At 37.2% G+C, this 16,391-nt stretch overlaps 1 protein-coding gene across 1 annotated transcript; it reads left to right on the forward strand.

Moving 5' to 3' along the window:
• Positions 1-12,764: 12,764 nt before the first annotated feature.
• On the forward strand, positions 12,765-14,396 carry LOC105210232 (odorant receptor 42b-like). The gene is made up of 3 exons (XM_029038965.2): positions 12,765-13,619; positions 13,681-14,038; positions 14,094-14,396. Exons 1-3 carry the CDS (start codon positions 12,856-12,858, stop codon positions 14,172-14,174), a joined length of 1,203 nt encoding a protein of 400 aa, XP_028894798.2. The 5' UTR covers positions 12,765-12,855; the 3' UTR covers positions 14,175-14,396.
• The last annotated feature ends 1,995 nt before the right edge of the window (positions 14,397-16,391 follow it).

Below are 16,391 nucleotides of genomic sequence, written 5' to 3' on the forward strand. Positions count from 1 at the left end.
AATTTGGGAACCATTATTGGATTACTGTGTAAACAAATTATGGTCGCATATACGCAGATACCAGGAGATTGCATTTGTGCAGTACTGCAGTTATTTTAAGCACTGAGCCCCGGGAAAGCGAGAAGAACGAGCGCTTGAAACACTTTCCCGATATTTATGACGCATTTCTTTTAAGATCTATTGCTGTCACTGGAATTTGGCAAACAAATAAATATGTTTAAATAAGAAAGCTGGATGCTGAAACATTTTAGCTTAGCAACGTTGAAACAGTATTCAATAGGTTCACTTTTTACGAGTTCCTTAAATAAATCTTGAGTCGCTATCCATCTCCCGGAAGGTAGTCGCCTTTAAATGTAAAGAGGGAGTCTTCTCAACCTACTCCTACCACATCAACTTAATGATGACGGGAGAGGAACGTACTCTGAGGCCTGCCAAGGTTTTAACGGGACGGAGGCAGACTTGGCATTAACCTTGGCATTTCTGTAGAGTGTCACCCCTATATACTCAGGTGGCGGAATCCCACGATCACCAAACCAAATGATAACAACCAAATCCAATGAAATTCTAAATCGTAGTCCGTGTCGGTCCAAAGACATATTTACTCAGGATACACCGCTTGGAGGCGACCGGCTTTACATCCCGCCTTCACTTACTTCATATTTATTTAATCTACAAGAATTATGTATTGTACTACAACTGATCGCCAGTGACAGTTTAAAGATCCCATTACAGAATCTTCGGTGATACCGAGGTCGGAGTACTTAACGCAATTTGTATATGAACTAGCTTCAGATAAATGGTTTCTTGTATGAAACATTTTCGAAACACTGTACACCACTGTGAAGGCCTCTTTCTGTTTGAGAAGCGGTGTCCTCCACCGTGATCTAAAGTTGATTACTGTAAAGGAAATAATCGAAGAATTTAACAGGCATTACGTCGTTTGTTTGGAGTACCATGAAAATATATTTGTAATCCAAGTACTGGACAATAGTCCAGATAATACAACGTACCAGATTGAAAAGAATAGTGGTATCTAAATAGACTAAAATGTAAACAAATAAATGTAAAAAGTAAATGCCACCAAAATTATGTTTTTTTTTTCTGTTCCATGTACTAAACCACCAAATGATTGAGTTGGAATTTACCTTGCAATTTTACTTTTGGCGGTTTTCCGGCTTATTTGCACTATGACCCCCAAAAATATGAGTTTATATTCATTTTTAACAGCGCCAAACATTCCTTTGACAATACCGAAAAAATCCCTGTCAACCAACCCGCCCAGACACGGTTATGGGCATTACAGCTGCTCATCAACTGTCATGCCGGTAGGAAAATTCAGTCGCTGACACGGGAGTCAAATTGTTCGCGTATATAAACGCATAATCATTTATATGAGGGCATAAATCAATGCAACGACCAAATTACCAACCACTTGAGGAATTTATTTTCATTTACGCAAGTGTTGACAGTTAACACCGCGGCATGTAAATGGCAGTGCAAACATGCCGCCTGTAAAATGCACGCACAGACAAGAGGACTTAACGTGCCTATAGAGATATAGTAGATGCGTGTGCAAAGTGCCACCGATAACAGCAGCGACGGAGGCAACGCAACGGTGCGTGTTGTACAAATGTAGGCGCATCACATCTTCCGGCCTCGAACTGGTAAGCGCGCATTTATTCTACGCATAAATATGCATATTTATGTATGCGTTTGCGATTCTCACTGTACGCAGTGTTGGAAAATTGATTTTTAGACGCCGTAAGCTATGAATATAAGACCACATCAGCGCCGCGGTGCGCGTATAACGATGAGTTATGAAATGACATGCCTATGACGTTTCGTTTACGCCATACAACCGTAGCTGATAGCTGAAGACACAGCTGAAAGTGCAGACGCTCATATGTATTTTTGTATGTCCAACTGTATATGTATATTGGCTCGCATACGCACCTCACTGCAGTCACAGCAAGATGTGCAAAGCTCAGGAGGCGCTACGTCGACAAGAAACAGCGCACAGATGCTTCACACAGCAGTTGGAGTTGGAAATTTAATCATTTGCGGCGCGCTCCTCATGTCGCCGCGCACCATCAAAGCTGCAACTAACTATCTTTCCTCGCTGACGGTTTGATCGTTTTGACTTCTAGGCCGCATAATAAATTCTCCATTTTGACGTCGCAATCTGGGTAGTTTACTCGGCCATCATGTCGCTGGTAATTAAATCTGAACGCTGCGGCATTTGCGAATAGCAAATGTGCGCCACATTTTCGACTTTGCCGCCGCAACAAAGTTATCCTCTGCAGCAGCCACGTCTTCTACTTCTAGCCGTCGTCTTTCTGCTAGCTCTCGTGATGCCTATCCAACGCTTTCCAATGCTTTTGCCGTCACATAGTGCTGCAGCCGTACTGTCCAGTCGCACTATTCAAACGGTGACATTCATGACGGTATCATTGAACAATAATTGATTGATTAATTCGATCCAAAATGGCCGCATACCAAGCTGCACTAACCATTTGCCGCGCAAAACTAAGTGACGTACAGTGGCTGCGACATGTCAATGACAAAGCGATTTATGCGCTAAACTCGGTCTATGTCCACTGTGTTGTCAATTGACCGACTGCGAAAGTGTGACAGTGGCGCGCAGAAAAATCGCTGTCACCTTGATTTATGAATTAAATATGCAAAGTAGCGATATCCTTCATCACAACAATGCGCGCAGCAGTGACGCCAGCAGTGACAGTAGCGTAACAGTCGCTTTATGTAAATCTACTGCATGCATTAATAATAGCAACAACAGCGGCAATTGTTGTTCAGCACATGTTGCTGTCAATATTGATGACCATGTCAGGCGAGCTGGCCGCTGGTGTGAACTATATATTTTGTTTCACCACCAACGTAACATGACAATTGCATGATCAAGTGATGGATGCTTTCCAGTGATTCGGTCTGGGCTTAAGAGAAAGGTTAATGGTTTGAAAAGAAAACGACAGAAATAAAATAATAATCTTTAGACAATTTTTACTAAACAGAATTGAGCACACGAAAAGATATTCGAAAAATGATACTACAATCAATCAAAAATAATGGGTAACATAGATTGAGAAAATAGAGGAAGATTATTTACCCTGTCTGCTATTATATTTTACTACAGTTATATAAAAATAGCTTATAAGGTCTTTGTATGTAATAAGTTAAAAAATATTTTTAACAAGTGACTAGTGACAGACGCTTGTTGACTAGTGACCTATGTTCATCCAATATTCATTTCATAAAAATAAATTAGCGAATATTGACGAGGGACTAGCGACAAATCACAAATAGTTTGTGTCATTAACGTTAAATATTTAGTTATAAATGATAGAGTACTTGGAAACACAACTTATTATATATGACATGTGACATATGACACTCGATTATTCAACACTACTGTCAGCTAAAAGGAATCCCGTACACTGTCGAGCCGAATATCAACTAAATACTAACCACCGAAATACAAGCAAAACGGAAGTATGAAAATATGATGAGTGACAGGTGACAGGTGACAGGTGACAAATCTTAAAAGGCTGTTTTGTAGTTCGAATAATATAGTTCTGTTTAACTTTTTCTAGAACAAAGCAGATTTTGAGCCTCTGTAATGAAAGGAAGGCCCACAACTCAACGAATTTTGTTACCGAAACTGAGACTTATATTCTGCGGTTGACTAAAATCTTTAATCTCCTGGCCTTATCACTATAATTTCGCAATTTTTTTGTTATCTAAAAGGATTTACTATCTTACTTAACCTCACTATAAGAAATAGCAACAATTCTATTTGACTTTAATGAATATTTTACTATAGAATATTTTCTCTACATTTTCACAACAATCAACGGCTTACTGTGGTCTAACTGTACAAATAACGGTAAGAATACGTATGCCAAATTTTCGTTTTAACTCGCTTTGTTGTTGTCACGGAGTCTTCATGCTGTCAGTGCAGTAATTACAGCACGTCCATTTCAATGTCCATTCGAGCACTCGGACACTTTGGAAAATGTCATCATCAGCGCATGAATGAAAATGACAGCTGTCGCAACAACAACAAAAGCAAGCAACATAGTAAGCAAGCATAAAGAAGCAAAAATAGAAACAGGACAAAGTAGAACCATGACCGAATAACTGTTGGTGGGCACGAACATTTGAAACAATTACAAGTATTAAATACCAGCATTGCTTGCCTTCGAATGGGCAGCAGGTGGTTGTTGCGGCCGCGGCACAACAGCACAACAAGTAGCTGAAGCAGAGAAGTGGTAAATTCCGGCATCACGAAGTTATAAGGGCACCGAACGTTGTTCGCAATTCCATTAGGAATAAGCATTCGCATTAAAAATCAATGGCTTGGTTATAGTCTGGGAGATGTGTGGTGTGCACGCCGGCTGCCCGAGATAAGCATCTTTCATTTAAAACTAAACGCGCACGATTGTGCCACGCCACACATGCACACAAGTGCCGCTGCACTGGCCCACCACTGGGGATCAGAACGCTTGGTCGCGCCTTTGTCGCTGCGGAACAGAATGAAATTGCTTAGAGACCAAGTCGCACAGCTTACCAGTGGTGCTATGTACCTGTGCGCTGGGCGCATTGCACTGGCTACCTTTCAACTTTTAATGGTGGCGGCGCCTGTTCGCTTCGTTTGTCGCTCTGCACTTTGTTGCACTTGAATTGTTGCAATTGTTGCCGCAGCATCGTGCACCAAATGTCCGCAAAAAGGAACAATAATAGTAATGTTCCGCATACAAACACATATGTGTGGAGAGATAAGCATTGCTGTCAATGATATGCGGAAATATTGCTAGCTAGTTGCCCAGTTAGAAACAGCAACATACAGAAGCCGTTAGTTGGCGTTGTTGTTGGCACGGCACGACGCTGCGGTCACTGTTGATGATGATGAGGACAGCGACACACATTGCACGACATGCCTTACAGTAGTCAGAAATGGCCAAAGCTCCGTTTGTTATTTCCATGACATCCGGCTCGAAATCGCCCGAACAGTAAAAATAGTTAAATAATGAGGTTTCAAAGATAAAATATTTATATACTCTTCCTTATGACTTTTAAGATAATAGTAATTCTCTCTCGATTAAATATTTTAATATAAAATCGATATTATTTATGTCCACATCTGGATCCCCTCATGTAATAAAGCACTGAATAACTTAGACTGTTACTCATCTTCTATAAATGCTAACTTCTTTGTCCTATAAAAAATTGGCTTAAAATATGGACGAATCTAATGAAATTACCCGGCTAGAACACACATCATCCTTTCTTCGTCATAACATTTCTTCTTTGTTTGGAACCGAACTTTGTAAAAAGTGACGTGTAGATACCGTGACTTCATTGTGTTATAGTATCCGTATAGCTCTTTCTGACTCCGATTACCATTGCCGACACCGAGAACTGTGATTTCATGAAGTTACTGTAGTCCGTGCGACCCTGAAATACATCCAATACGAGTAACCGAGGTCGTTCTTGAAGAAGGCCACAAGCTTGAGCGGAATATAAATCCTTTATCTGTTAATTAAACATCTTTTCATCTTGTCCTCCAAAAGCCTGAAATTTTCAATATCTACAGTACAACCTTCAAAAACTGTATAATAACGGTCTAAAACTGTGGCAATGAAGTAAAGCTAATCGAAGCATTCGATTGGACGACTCTTGAAGTGAGTGAGTGAAGGAATATTTTTTCGAATCAGAACCATTCAGAAAGGTCGAAGCTTTCTCCAAACTGAACTCAATAGATTGAACCCAATATAAAATTTGTCACCTGAGCTCATCGAACTGAAAACACTGCAACGATGGCCATCAGTGCAGCTAGATCATTTGCTACCATAGGACACAGACACACACACGCCTACAAACTGTAAGCAGTACCGCATTATTGCCTATGTGGCAATCACTGCCGCTACTAGCGTACGACAAGTCAATGATATTGCCTGTTGTCATTGCCGCTGCAAGGCCACCACCTCTAGCAGCTGCGACACATGGCAACTTCAAGCAGCTGGCGGCTTAATCTTGCAACATTTGCTACTGTTACAGTTGCAGTTACAATTGATAGGCCGTTTTTGATGTACGACCACTCCGGCTGCTGGTTGCACGCTGCTCGCTATTATTATTGCTGACTACTACTGTTCTTGTTGTCGTTATTGTTGCTTGGTCTATTGTTGCAGCTACCGGCTGTTGCTGTATTGTCATTGCAATTGTAGATTTTACATTTTGCCGCAGTTGACAGTTGACTGCAGTCGGTCGTAACCCTGCCCTTGTCATTGGCCAAAACCAAAGAAACCGGAGCATATTAATTATTATATTCAGCTGCCTCGTGGTGGCGCTGGCATTCAGCGTGCTTATGCCGGCGCAATTGTTGCTTGAATGTTGAAACTGTTGTTAGAAATTCGAGAGACACACCTCGTATGTATGTACATATATAACAGCTCAAACACATAGCGTTGTCATAACGGCACTGGCGTGATTTGATAACTTGAAAGCTTTGTTGCCACCAAAAGAAATGTGTTGCAGCTGTTTTCGTTCCTGTTTTTGGTGGGCGGTTTCTGATATCCGCATAAATCGTAGCAAGGCTGGCAATCAAATATTGTTGGTAGCAATTTCTCGTAGTAAGCTTTTATATTAATTTAGATTAATCATTTTACAATAGCGCCACCTATCGGGAAAAGTATATACATACTTTCCAAGATCTCTAAATATTACTAATCTAATCTAATCAACTCTTAAACTGATCGGAAAGTTTTAGGTTTTAAAAAGGTCAGGAAACTTCTGCCAGTTCACAACCTTGGCTAGTTGGGGATAAATAACTCAAAGCCCCCAAATTCTCATTAGTTCAAAGCTAGTTTTATGTTTCTTATTTATATTGTTAGTTTTCATTCTTGTGTTGTGTTAATTCATATTTTAGGTCTTTAGTCGAATTTCTTTTATTCTTTTGGTTAGTAGTTTTACCCTGCTTTAGGTTTTTAGATTCAGCAGGTCTTTATTTATAAAATTGCCAACTCATTTTTAGACTTGAAATTCTTGTAATTATTTTAGTTTCACAGCCGAATATTCGCTTCTGTTCCCGGTACAGTTACATTTGTGTGATCACATACAAAACTGTATATTTGGAGGGAAAAAATCACAATAACCGGCGCTTACACACCTCATACATATTTTTATGATGTCTAATCTCTTAATTTATTTCACCTACTATAAACAACAACAAATAGTAAAGCGCTTACAAAAAATAAACAAAACTCATAATTCATTTCATTTGTTTTGTGGCAACTGGCGCTTTGGTGGCATTTCGCATACTCTAATTTCTCGAATTTCTTAAGCATTTGACACACATACATATTTTCTACGGAAATATTTTTTTCTAATTAATCTTTTTTTCTCTAAATTTTTGTATGGCTCAACAATAAAAATGTGAAAACAATGCGGCAAGTAGTGCAGAAAATCGATTGTCAATTATCAATGGGCGATTTGTCAGCTGCCAAAGTTTAGCAATCGACGGCGCTCAATATGCGTAGCTTTGACAATATTTTTTTATTTTTTTGTTTTTTTCGTTTTATTTTGCATGCGCTAATATAACCTAAATTTGTGAGCATATGTTTCTAACACACGATACTTAAACAAAAGCGTTCATGTGTGCTTACGCAGACGAAACGCTCTACGAGGTTTGTAAGAGAGGATTGTTAGAAATGGAATAAAAAATTTTAATCGATTCATTTATAAGTGAGACTGTTGAAATTCTTCAACATATTTATAAGACTTCGATTTTCGATAACCACAGTTGCTTGAGCTTTTGATAAAAGCTTTTTTTTAATATTTGAAATTTCGAATATATATAAAATATATATACTGATTTGAACTTAAGATTCATATTAAGCACTTTCTTAGGGACTACCGATGTAAGGTTTATGGCTTCAGCCTCAAAGCTATAATACAAGACTTGAGATTCTAAAAATCTACCAACGAAAATAAACGCCCTAACAATCCACAATGCAAAACTATATATAAGATACTACAAAGGAACCACCCATGCCCTTACCAAGCTTCCTCTGGCTAACACACAAACAAAAGCCTTAAGCAACAAACTTGCTAAAGCATTTATAATATCTAATAATGTATATAAATATATTACACACATACATATATACGTGGGCTGCTATATATATTTCTGGCCTATGCAACACTATGTGTTGCCAGGTGCAATCTGACATTTCCATTGGAAAGTTTGACATTTTTTAGCATAACATCACTTAGAACGTTTCACGTTCATTTAATCGTGAATTGTTTTATTTACAGGGAATTAAAAAATTCATCTCGGCCAAAAAATGGAATTAACTCGTCAACATTTTCGTGCGATCATTTTTCACAACTTTCGACGTGGATTATCGCCACAAGAGTGCATCGATGAACTAAAATCTTTGTATGGCTATAAAGCACCATCCTATAGCACTGTAAAAAACTGGTACAACGAATTCAATCGTGGCCGACGCTCGCTCAAAGACGAATTCCGTGAAGGTCGTCCAAAAACAGCCGTTGTGTCAGAAAACATCGATGTCGTACGTGAACTGATAATGCAAGACCGTCATGTAACATACCTTCAGTTGGAGGCATGCCTATGCATTTCTCCCACCCGCATACATTCGATATTGCATGAACACCTGGCCGTAAAAAAGGTTTGTTCTCGTTGGATCCTGCACAATTTGACAATCGCTCAAAAAAAAAGCTCAAAAAAAGTGCTTAGAAAATTGGTTTGAGCGCATGCAAAAGTGTATAAATCTTGATGGAGAATATTTTGAAAAACAATAAAACCATTTTCGTTGATAAATATTCATATTTTCATTATTAGGCCAGAAATATATATAGCAACCCTCGTACATACACTCAGGTACAACACAGGTTCATATATTATTATTGGTATTGGTGTTTAATTTTTCATGGATAAAATTGTTTTGCATGGTAATTTATGTTTTTTTAACCGTGTAAAATTACGGGTTTTCGCTTTACTTGCCGCTCTTACGGACTCGCCATTTGAATTTTCGGCAATTTCAGCTTTTAATTTATTATTTAATTACAAAGTAAACTTTTTGACAACATTGTAGCCGTGCATGTTGCTTGCCGAAATTCGATTTGCTATTGAAAGGCTGTAGTGTTTTATGTCCTTCTGACCTATTTTTGTCTACAAAACTACAATATTGCCTAAAATAAATACTTTAATGCTATCGCATGCAGCTTACAACTTTGTCAAAATAACTAAGATTTTCTCACCCCGTTGACTTAATGCCCATGCAGCCAGGCAATTATTAGTTTTAAATACATACATATGTTTATGTAGTTATGGTTGTATGCACATATGTACCTTTACAATAGATATATGTATGTACATATAAATTGCCTGCATGCTAAACACTTATTGCATTATATATAATGAATATTGCAGCTAAATTTATTGTGAAAAATTTGATTTAAATGCCAAAAAGTGTTTTGTAAAAATTTAAACTGAAATTGGGATACATTCACTTTTGTGCTCATATTTTTGACTTGATGTCGAAAGCAAATGTATCTGTTGAAAGCTCATAGCATAGACAAGAAGGCTGACTTTAATTTATATAAAAATAATTAAATGTGAAACATGGTCACCTCTTAAACCCCATTTTTACTTCGGCTGAAGATGTCTATCCGTGACATCAGTAGAGATCCAAAGCTAAAAGAAACAAGTCAGAAATCTGCAAAGCTCAGACGTGAAATATAATAGGGTTATGAGGTTAGCCCAAGGTCTTGACCCGTTTCATCACTAAAATGCATAAACGTTGGCTAGAGGATGGTCTATACTAAATTTTATTAACATAATACACTATCTGACCCATATATTCGGCATAAAGCCACTAGAATAACGAAAATCAATATATATAGTATATAAGGGCTAATATAATTCCTAAACCGATTTCAACCATTTTCTCCACCAAACTACAGCCTATCCCAGATTGTACGTTCCCATCAGTTTCTAAGATATCTTAATATAAGAATTTTGAAATTCCGTATTATAGTTATACTAGCAGACCGCTCCGGCTTCGCACGGTTTTAAAGAAACATTTCAAAAGTTATAAGTTTACACACTCTCCCATACATATGCAAGTACTTACCCGTTTCTTGCGTGGGTTCATTTAAAAAAAAGTGAAACTTGATTACGATCTCTAGTCGTTGGTCTCCGTTGTCTTTCTCTCTGATTATGAAGGCGTTGGGAACGCTCGAGAGTTTGACGCTCTAGTGCGAGCTTGTATATTTGTAATATTTTGTTCTTCAAGCCGCTGAACATGCTCCGTACTCGACTCTCAAGCGAATACTTGCGAAATTTACTCGACTCTCTGACACGCGATTGCGATGCGTAGAGAATTACTTAAAAGACGATTTTCAGTTTCAGATTAAGATTCTCCATCAAGGAGTCTTTTTGATACCCTCATCTGAGAACTATTTCCAGAAAGCTGCAATTCTAGCAATAAATATAGTCTATGTTACTCCGGGTGAATGTAGCTTTCCAATGGTGAAAGAATTTTTGAAATCGGCACAGGAGTTTTTGAGTTTATTCATTACAAACATACATACAAATCTTTCCTCTTTATAATAGTAGTATAGATAATCTATGGAATGTATTGACCTGGTCCTGGTGCTCTCTATCTAATTCCGAAAATCGAGAACAAATCGTCAGTAATTGGTCACGGTTAAATGTTAAAAAAAATTACAAAAACATAAAAATTATGATCTTTATTATTAGGGTTTTTTGTAAGGACTGTATTTTTACGGACCGATAATGGCTAGTAGATTGCATACTAACTTTTAACTTTATTTATATCGATATTTGCCGACTTTTGTGAGAAAAAATATTTGCGTGCGCAAGAAAATTTGCAAAGTTATGAGAACCAATTCGTCACTTTGCCATTAGAGTAGCGAATTACCCATGTAACCAATGTCCACTTTCTCAAGCAAATTGCAGAAAGTGCAAGTAATTATTTGTTTACGACAAAATAATTTCCAAACAACTTCCAGATGTAATAGCTCAACAAAAATTACCGACATAGGCGTAGTCCAAAAATTATATTAAACAAACATTGAAACATATATTTCATGAAGCACTGCTTCCAACGTATGAAATTCATTAAGGCCTATCTCGGTTAAAAATCCACATCCCATATTAATCAAATCTCAACTTGAGATTATATAGCCAATTTCTATGCTATCTTTACTGCGCCCTGGTCTGTAATCGCTAAGTTCTCCAGGTGGTTGCTTTGTTTTATTAATGCTACTTAAAAATGGGGTGTTCACTGTAAACAATCGAAACTGCCCACCAATTATCGCAACCTGTAATTAATAGGAAATGTACACGCTTCTAACACTTATAAGAACATTAGTACCGAGAAAAGGTCAACAGAAAGGATTTTCACTTTAAGCCGTTAGACATAGTCTCAACTAAATATTAAGACTCATTGCTTCAGTGAGCTTCATTGTGAATTCGAACAAAGTTAGTGTGAATTCTTAAAGCATTTGTTTTAAGATTGATGTAAATTGATTATGAATCGAGTAATTATTACTTGAAATTAAAAAAATGCAAAACTTTTTACGAAAGTGTCTATATTTTTATACTCTCATAAAAAAAGGCTAAGAGAGTATTATAATTTTGTTCACATAACGGTTGTTTGTAAGTCATAAAACTAAACGAGTTAGATATAGGGTTATATGTATCAAAATGATCATGGTGACGAGACGAGTCAAAATCCGAATCCGAATCCAAATCCGTGCAACGGATAACTTGAGTAAAAATTGAGATATCCTCATGAAACTTGGAACACATGTTCCTTGGGACCGTGAGAGGGTTGCAAAATGGGCAATATCGGACTACTGTCACGCCCACAAAATGGCGAAAACCGAAAACACATAAAGTGTCATAACTTAGCCATAAATAAAGTTATAAAAGTAAAATTTGGAACAAAGGATCATACTAGGAAGGGGCATATTTGGTTGTTATTTTTGGGGAAGTGGTCGTGGCCCCGCCCCCGCATCGGTTATTAGCATATATCTCGCAAATCAATGAAGCTATATAAACCACACTTTCTGCAGTCGGTTCTCTTACGTACCCCACCACACACCATGAAAATAGTTGAAATCGGATAATTACAACGCCCACCTCCCATACAAAGATTAGGTTGAAAATTAATAAAAGTGGGTTAACTCACTAACGAAAAACGTCAGAAACACTAAATTTTACAGAAGAAATTGCAGAAGGAAGCTGCACTCAGATTTTTTTACAAAATGGAAAATGTGCGTGGCGTCGCCCACTTATGAGTCAAAAACTATATCTCAGGAACTACTCGACCGATTCGAATAAAATTCGGTATATGATACTTTCTTGACACCCTGATGACACGTGTGGATTAAATCGGTTCACAACCACGACAACCTCCCATGTAACTCAATTTTAAACTCAATCTAATAATTTATAATATATACATAAGGAACCAATGAAAATAGCGAAATAAAACTTTACAGAAATACTGTATATGATCTGTGGCGTCACTTGTGAAAATCGGAATTTGTCGAAATCGGACTATAACTTTTGAAGGCCTCGAATGTGGAATATGAAGAAGCTCTCATATACTTAATTATAGGATTTTCAAATTGGGTCATATTGTGTGTTATCTTAATAAAAATATATCAATAAATTGCGAGAGTATAAAATATTCAGTGGCACCCGAACTTAGCTTTTCCCTACTTGTTTATCATTGTTTTAATATATAATATCATTTCAGACCGCTCGCATACAAGACGAATATGCGTAAACTCATCGATTTATTATATGGACGTGGCGCTGCAAAATTTGAGTCCAGTGAATCGTTTCAGCTTTTATTTAAAAGTTGGACATTTTTTGGATTTACAACAATGCAACCGTATCGCTTGGGTCATTTGCTGCATATGTGCCTCTGCTGGTATTGCCTTGCCCTATGTCCGGTTGCCTTCTATATGGGTTACATACAGACATTACGAACAGCACCCATATCGATACAACTTAACCTTTTGCAAGCAACCGTCAATGTTGTGGGTCTGCAACTCAAGTGCATTGTCATTTTAATATTAAAAACACATTTGCGTAGTGCCACACCGATATTTGCGCATTTGGATGAACGCTGCCATAGCGCCGAGAGTCGTGAAGAGATCAAAAACTGTGTTGTCTATTGCACACGTCTATTTGCCATCGTTGGATTTATGTATCATTTTTATGCCACCCTCTTATATCTCCAAGCGCTTGTCCTTCATACTTACCCACTTAACACATGGTTGCCATTTACCGATTATATTCATCATCCGACCATAAAATATTTTTTGCATTTTATTATCGAAGTTTTTCACATATCTTTCCAACTGTCGCTGCAAGCCACGAATGATGTATTCCCGCCGATTTATATACGAAATTTACGCACGCACTTAAATCTTTTGACGAAACGTGTGAGTCGATTAGGTAAGAATACGGAGTTTACTGATGAACAAAATTACGACGAATTGGTGGATTGTATCGTTACACATCAGGAATTGTTGGAGTAAGTTCAATTGGAATTGGTCAATTAATTTCCCTCCTCTGATATCTATTTTCATTTTAAGGGCGAAAAATATCGTTGCATCCGTTTGTTCGATAACAGTATTTATACAATTCATTGTTGTTGCTATAGCCAATTGCATTTCTTTGCTTAATTTTTTCGTCTTTGCCGACCGACTCGAACAGCTGTCCACTTTTTCCTATTATATTAGCGTGCTGATACAGATTATGCCTACATGCTATCAAGCATCGATGCTAGAGGAGGATAGCGCCAAGTTGCCCAACGCCATTTTTCATTGCAATTGGTTGGGCATGGACAAGCGTTGTCGCAAACTCATCATCTACTTCATGCAATGTGCGCAAGAGGACATTACCTTCGTAGCATTTAAACTCTTCAAAATCAATATGACAACTAACTTGTCGGTGAGTAAAGCTTTACAAAGCGCAATATAATTTCGAATTTCTTTTTTTTTTCAAGATTGCCAAATTTGCTTTTACGTTGTACACGTTTATGAACAACATGGGCTTTGGGCAGAATATGAAGGATTTATTGGAATAAATGCTGGTGTTGTTAGCAAGCTAACATTATCCGATTGTGCCAAGTTGCGCTAGCAGTTAGTGTAAGGCTTACACTTCGAACAAGTTTATATTCACAATAGGTGGCTTATTTAAACTCTTCGCTCATTAGAGTTATTAGAAATAGTAAACGATTTTATTGCTTGCATATTTATGACACAGTAGAAGGAATTGAAAGCGTCACAATAAATGCATTTTAGCTTTATCAAAGGTAACCTATGACAGTTTTTATTTCATGATGACTCCAGTCGGTTTTTATTCTCATTAAATAAACTCATTATTTCCAATTGAATATGTTATTAATATGCTGTATAAGAAGGGGATTTATTCATTATCATATGTGGTTTGAGTCATTCATGGGGTCACCAAATAAACTCCAGAACTTACTAAAATCAATCAATCTGATGCTGAAAATTACAACCAATTTAAAAGTGTACTTTTGTTTAAGACTGATTCCAAGTGAGCCTTGAGAAATCATGTTATACTCTCACTCTCACAATATATGTATGTACAGAGCTATGTGGGCAAATCTATATATTAAACAATTAAGAAAATGCTAAGTAGAACCGAAAAGAATAAATAATTTTATAAAATTTGCTAAAAATTGGTCACAGGCACAGATGTCCTCATGTTCGGTATGAGCGGCCTTAAAAAGTTATAGTTCGATTTCGAAAAATGTTAGGAGAGCGATGTCAGCGCAAAATTTGTGCAAAGTTTTATCCCGCTATGTTCACTAGTGCTTCATTTATATTTTGCTAAGCAAACGAATCAGAATTCAAATTTTTATACTCTCGCAACAAAAGTTGCTAAGAGAGTATTATAGTTTTGTCCACATAACGGTTGTTTGTAAGTCCTAAAACTAAACTATATATATTTGGTGATCAGGGTGACGAGTAAAGTTCAAATCCGGATGACTGTCTGTCCGTCTGTGGAAGCTGTAACTTGAGTAAGAATTGAGATATCTTATTGAAACTTGGAACACGTGTTTCTTGGCACCATAAGAAGGTTAGGTTCGAAGATGGGCGGAATCAGACCACTGCCACGCTCATAAAATGGCGATAACCGAAAACCCATAAAGAGATATAACTAAGCCATAAATTAAGCTATGAAAGTAAAATTTGGTACAAACGATGGTTTTAAGAAGGGTCATATTTGGATGTAATTTTTTTGGGAAAGTGGGAGTGGCCCCGCCCCCTACTAAGTTTTTTGTACATATCTCGTAAACTACTAAAGCTATATAAACGAAACTTTCAGGAGTCGTTTTTTTCAGGCATTTCCAAAAATGGAGAAAATCGGATTATAACCACGCCCACCTTCCATACAAAGGTTAGGTTGAAAATGACTAAAAGTGCGTTAACTCACTAACGAGAAACATCAGAAACACCAAATTTTACAAAAGAAATGGCAGAAGGAAGCTGCACTGAGATTTTTTTACAAAATGGAAAATGGGCGTGACGTCGCCCACTTATGGGTCAAAAACCATATCTCAAGAACTACTCGACAGATTTCAATTCAATTCGGTATATAATATTTTCTTGACACCCTGATGACACTGGTGGAATATGGGCGAAATCGGTTCACAACTACGCCTACTTCCCATATAACTCAATTTTGAATCCTTCTGATTCGTTCACTTTATAATGTATACATAAGGAACCGATAAAGATAGCGAAATAAAACTTTACACAAATACTGTATTTGAGCTGTGACATCACTTGTGGAAAAATTGTCAAAATCTTACCATTACTTTTCAAGGCCCCTGATATCAAACATGACGAACTCAGTGTCTAAGGGTAATTTTTCACCGAAAGTATAAGTAAATCTCTAAATAAATTCCGAGAGTATAAAATGTTCGGTTGCACCCGAACTTAGCCTTTCCTTACTTGTTTTTTCTGAAAATATAGTTAAGTCTCTTAGATATTTTGAATAAATTCAGAGGGAATATTTTTCTTCTAATAATATGTCTCCGTGCCTAATATACGTGAAATCGGATCATAACTTCACCTAACTCCCATATACATAATATTAGGGTTTCCAACTTTCAATGGACTTTATACCATATATATGACGAATATGTGAGTCAAATTTTGTGTTATATTAATAAAATTAAATAAATAAATTGCGAGAGTATAAAATGTTCGGTTACACCCGAACTTAGCTCTTCATTACTTGTTTTATATTCGAAATAAGTGTTAACATT

The sequence above is a fragment of the Zeugodacus cucurbitae genome, chromosome 2, assembly GCF_028554725.1.
Source record: "Zeugodacus cucurbitae isolate PBARC_wt_2022May chromosome 2, idZeuCucr1.2, whole genome shotgun sequence".
NCBI classification, from domain to species: domain Eukaryota; kingdom Metazoa; phylum Arthropoda; class Insecta; order Diptera; family Tephritidae; genus Zeugodacus; species Zeugodacus cucurbitae.

What these genes read in the sequence shown, in the direction of transcription:
- LOC105210232 (XM_029038965.2), top strand. Translation starts at nt 12,856, where the DNA reads ATGCGTAAACTCATCGATTTATTATATGGACGTGGCGCTGCAAAATTT. An exon ending in ACACATCAGGAATTGTTGGA is followed by an intron (nt 13,620 to 13,680) that starts GTAAGTTCAATT and finishes TTTCATTTTAAG; the next exon opens with GGCGAAAAATATCGTTGCAT. An exon ending in ATATGACAACTAACTTGTCG is followed by an intron (nt 14,039 to 14,093) that starts GTGAGTAAAGCT and finishes TTTTTTTTCAAG; the next exon opens with ATTGCCAAATTTGCTTTTAC.